Source organism: Sardina pilchardus, chromosome 9 (genome assembly GCF_963854185.1).
Source record: "Sardina pilchardus chromosome 9, fSarPil1.1, whole genome shotgun sequence".
Taxonomy (NCBI): domain Eukaryota; kingdom Metazoa; phylum Chordata; class Actinopteri; order Clupeiformes; family Clupeidae; genus Sardina; species Sardina pilchardus.
The window spans coordinates 6,560,447-6,565,446 of NC_085002.1; the positions used below are offsets into that span (position 1 = coordinate 6,560,447).

A 5,000-nucleotide genomic window follows, 5' to 3' on the forward strand; every position below is an offset into this window, starting at 1 on the left:
TTTCTACCCGAGCAGAAAAGGCCAAAAAGACTGTTATTCCAGCTCCATTTGCATATTCAACAAAGTGCAGCTTCTGTTTCTCTCTCTCTCTCTCGCTCTCTCTTCAGCGCTCGCTCCGTGCCATTGCAATATTCAAAAGCGCTCATTATTCACTCTGGCATGATTAGCTGTTTCATGTTGCTTCCTATATGCCCCTGACCTCATTCCCTCCCCACGCTGGGGTCTGTGCCCCTGCCTCTTCACCCTCCGCGCTCTCAACGCCCGCTCTCCTCGCGCCGACTCTTCCCGGCGAGGTGTGTGTCGTGTTTTGGAGCGGACCGAATAACCCGCGTTTATCGGTCTGGGCGTTAGGAACGGAGAGGAGGAACGCGGAGCGTGCGCTTTACAGCGTTTCGACACGCTCCCGAGGATCCCAGGCTTTGATGGTTAATAACGCGAGGGAGGAATAGAAGGAGGGGGGGGGGGGGTACACAACCTCTCCTCGTTATCTTGTTGTGAGTTAAGAAGAAAAAAAACAAGAGAGGAAAAAAAAGTGGAGGGAGGCTTGAAACTTTTCTCCCATCAGGCAGAGGGAGCTTAAAGGAGTCTATAGAGTGCTTTCATTCCGCTCCCATTCGGCCTCTCTGCTTATTTTTATCCGGCGGCCATTTTACGCGGGGGGTTCTGGGTGATGGGGGTCCCTTTTCCATCTGTGGCCATCCATAATTAATCACTTCCCTCCATTATTCTCCAAAGAGGTGTTCAGCTCCGTGGCCAAAGCGCGCTATTGTCTTTCTGCCCGGACATTTTAAATCCCGTGATAAAGGCCTGGCCCCGGACCTCTGGGCTCTCAAAACCACTCCACACGAGGAACAACACACCCCATGGGCCAGGCCACAGCAGCGCCTGAGATTGTGTGCGTAAGTGTGTGTGTGTGTGTGTGTGTGTGTGTGTGTGTGTGTGTGTGTGTGTGTGTGTGTGTGTGTGTGTGTGTGTAAGTGTGTGTGTGAGTAAGTGTTCGTTCGCACGCAAAAAGAGAAGATAAGAGCTGTGAGCAAAGTGAATGTGAGTTAATGTGTGCTTATGTCAGCTCATGTGGATGTTCTGAGAAAATTTCTTGGAGCATGTGTTTGTGACAGAGAGAAAGAGAGAGAGAGAGAGAGAGAGAGAAAGAGAGAGAGAGAGGAACAAAGAACAAAAAAGAGAGGGCGAGAGAGAGAGAAATAGGCTACTAAGTGATAGTGAGAGAGACAGAGGGAGAATGTGAGAAAAACAGAAGTGGATGGCTCGCTGCTGCTGAAGAGCTTTTTCATGTTTAATTTAGCGGTCTCCCTCTGCAGCCAGACGAGGGCGATTATTAGATCAATACTTCGTCACCACGCAAGTGCTCCCTGCGCACTGAACGCTTCCGCCTGCTGCTCAACGGCTCCCTATCCAGTCGTTTGACGTAACGGGGGATCATGTTTGACTACACGCATTTACACGTCTGATGGACTGGTAGTCGCTCGTGGTGCGATGCAGTTAATTCTCCTAGATCATTCAATCACGCCGCAAATGACCCCCTACATGGGCATTCAATCAATGTGAAGACGACGGCAGAACTTCGCTAGTATTGATCTTGGGGCTATTAAAGGTGACGTGAAGTACACCAGATGTATTCATTTGCAATAACGTAAAGCTCAAATCAAGGGGGTTAACCTCCAAGGATTAAGGACAACGTAATCTCATCAGACTTCCTAAGGGCAGGGTTACCGATAGAACTGTGAATTCATCATCCGTTCTGTCTTTTTCACTCTCTCCTGAATCATCTCTCCAGAGTACCTAAGTCACGGATGCTACTTAGATGTGATCACGACTAACCACGTTGCACAAGACAATTAAAAACAAAGATGACGTTGTGCTTCAAGTGCTTCAAGTACTCCAGCAAGTTTCACAAGGACACTTGAGCACAATGGCAACCTCAGGTTTACGACTTGTTTACCTCTACACGGCCTTGTATGACAACTTCATTGTATGACAACTTTATCAGTTCACATTAGGTAAAATGAGTTTTATCCGTTTGCCTTAGAGCAAACGCTACTTTTGAATGGGCAAGAATTCTATTGTGTCACACACAGTCCTTCTTAAATACAAGTGGCCTTGCACTGCAAGAAAGCCCTGTGAGGTCAAAGTTGAAGCTCTTTGTGGAGAGAGAGAGCGAGAGAGAGAGAGAGAGCAGGAGAGAGAGAGAAAATGGCTAATAGCTAAGGGTTGGGTTGAGAAGAAAAGGTATGGGTTCACACACACGGACACACACACACACACGCACGCACGCATGTGCATGCACACACACACACAGACACACACACACACACACACACACACACATGAAGGTGTCACGCCAAGGTGAAAACAGAAAGAAGGGAGAGCGTGAGGCAGAGGGAGCGAGCACCAGGGAGAGACTGAATAGCGAGACTGACAAAAAGAGAGTAAGACGAGATAATGACAAGACAAGATAATGACGGGGCACAGGAGACGCTCCAGAGGAGAGCCGGGGCTTGCCCGTGGAGAGCGGAGAGCGGAGCGCGCTACCTACCTGTGTAGTCGTCCAGACACTCGCAGGTGTAGCCGCCCTCCCGGCTGCGGCAGGTGCCGTGCGGGCCGCAGGGCTTGGAGTAGCACAGGTCCACCTCGGTCTCGCAGTAGTCGCCCGTGAAGCCCGCCGGGCAGCGGCAGCGCAGGCCGGCGATGGGCTGGATGGGCCGGAACAGGATGGTGTCGGACGCCACGAACGGCGCCAGGCTGTCGAACTTGAGCACCGACACGCACTTCATGTAGTTCTCGCAGGGCTCGCGCAGGCAGATGTTGTCATCGAAGGGCAGCACCTCCTGCGAGGAGATGCGCGCCAGCAGGCTGCGGTTCAGGTACAGCCGCTCCTGCAGCTCCTCCGAGCCCAGGAACTCCACGCCGTGGCCGCCCCGTCCCGACGCTCCCAGGTGACGCCTGCTTCCGCCGCCGGACGCTCCACCCCGACCTCCACCGCCACCGCCACCGCCGCCTCCTCCGCCTCCGCCGGTTCCCTCGCCCGGCACGGCCACGGAGAGGCTGACGTTGAGGATGCTGGCGCTGACGTCGGTGTCGTCCTGCACGTTGAAGACCACCACGTCCTCGCGCGCCGCCGAGAGCACGCGCGCCACGCCCTCCAGGAACTGGGCCAGCAGCAGCGACAGGAAGCGCTCCTGCGACGTGTTGGCCAGCCGCAGCGTGATGCTGTTGGAGAGCATCTCGTCCGTGATGATGGTCACCTGCAGCAGGCACTGGGCCGACACCGAGTGGACCCCGTCTACAGAGAGGAGGAAAGAGAGAGAGAGAGAAACGCTATAAACGACTGGGGCTTTGGATCAAAGGCCTTGTGCTGTAAGTTACTCATTGAGCCTCTGGAATGTGTGCTATTGAACACTATCAGCATTTGGACAACAGCTATAGAACAGCACGTAGTTCAAGATAATGAGAAGCAACAGTGAGACAGATATTATTCAGAAAAGCTAACACAACTTCGTTTCCGGCAGTGATTTATAGGATTTGAAATGCACAACCATCCGTTATGTCTCGGATGGCCACAAATTTCAACATCCAACTCCCGACATGCAAACCAAACGGCTCGTTAAGGAAATCAGACCTAGGGAACTCTCCTTGGTTTAACAAGCACAGTAATTACCCCAAACGAGAGCTCTGAGAATCCAAACCACATGAAGAGAGAAATAAAAAGGAGTAAAAAAAAAATCCTGTCCTACATTTTTCTCCGTTAACGAGCGCAGGGGTTTTAGTGCACTGCACCAATGCACCAGCGGCCCCCCCATGCACCGGCTTACGTAACCACGTCAGCAGACCCCCCCCCCCAGCCCCGGGGAGAAGGGATCAAGAGGAGGTATCATTTATCACTGAGGGAAGTCGTACCTCGGGGGAGGTCAGGGCGCTTTTTCAGCGGGGACAAACCCCTCTTTCACTTTCCAACAGCGTGGGCTCGCATTCCCCCGCTAATGTCGCCTAGCCACGACGCTGGAGATGCTTGTGGCATCATCGGAGCGAGGGATGAGGGCGAGGAGGGGAGTGAAGATGAGAAAGAGGAGGAGGAGGAGGAGGAGGAGAGGGGGCAAAAAAAAAAACGAGGCTATTTGTAGCCGCTTTTTTAAGCGCCGGCACCGAGGCTTCTGTTTTGGCCTTGAGGCAAAGGAGTGGCTAACACAAAACACGTATAATCAAATCAAGCCCGGAGTGAAAACAAGCTTGAGCCCTCTCGGGCCCCTACAATCGTCAATGGGCCGCTTTGTAGCGGGCCTCTGGAGCCGGGCCAGGGAACAGAACCCCTCGGCTCCGCTGGACAAGAACCCCACACAAACAAACACTCGCCCTGCCAGGCCCACCGGATCCATGGCCGCTGGCGCGATGAAGACAGAGAGAGAGAGAGGAGGGAGGGAGGGAGAGAGGGAGAGGGAGAGAGAGGTGCTTGAAGGAGAGAGAGGGGGCAGAGAGAGGGAGAGAGTGATCGAGAGACAGGGGGAAGAGGGAAAAGGGGGAGAGAGAGAGAGAGAGAGAGAGAGAGAATGCAAAAGAGCGCTGCCATGTTTAACAGCTTTAATCCGGCTGCTCTCAGTGAGGCACTTCTGGACTGCATACGGGACCCAAATACTGCCAGGGAATCTCTTGCACTCTCACACACACACACACACACACACTCACACACACACACACACTCAACAAAACAGCAGAATGATGGAAATTAAGTCAGAGAGTGAGATATTGAAGAGCTGTGAGAGGATGTCCAAACTGCACACACTCATAAATATGGGGGGACTTGGCATCAGGATTATCACTTTGATGTCTAAATCTGTAATCCCAGGGTTCTCAAGAGGAATAAACACTACAAGGATTTGAGGGAGATCGCCATCATCTCTCACATGCAATGACCTTTCGTAATGAGTAGCCCACTGTACAGGCAGAACACACACACACACACACACACACACACACACACACACACA

At 52.6% G+C, this 5,000-nt stretch overlaps 1 protein-coding gene across 1 annotated transcript in view; it reads right to left on the reverse strand.

Moving 5' to 3' along the window:
• celsr2 (cadherin, EGF LAG seven-pass G-type receptor 2) overlaps positions 1–5,000 on the reverse strand; it is a 76,478-nt gene that overhangs the window by 48,009 nt on the left and 23,469 nt on the right. The window contains exons 2-3 of the mRNA XM_062545465.1: positions 3,026–3,301; positions 2,555–2,947 (exon numbers count right to left, since the gene is read on the reverse strand). Coding sequence (XP_062401449.1) covers positions 2,555–2,947; positions 3,026–3,301 — 669 coding nt within the window. The remainder of the gene's footprint in view (positions 1–2,554; positions 2,948–3,025; positions 3,302–5,000) is intronic.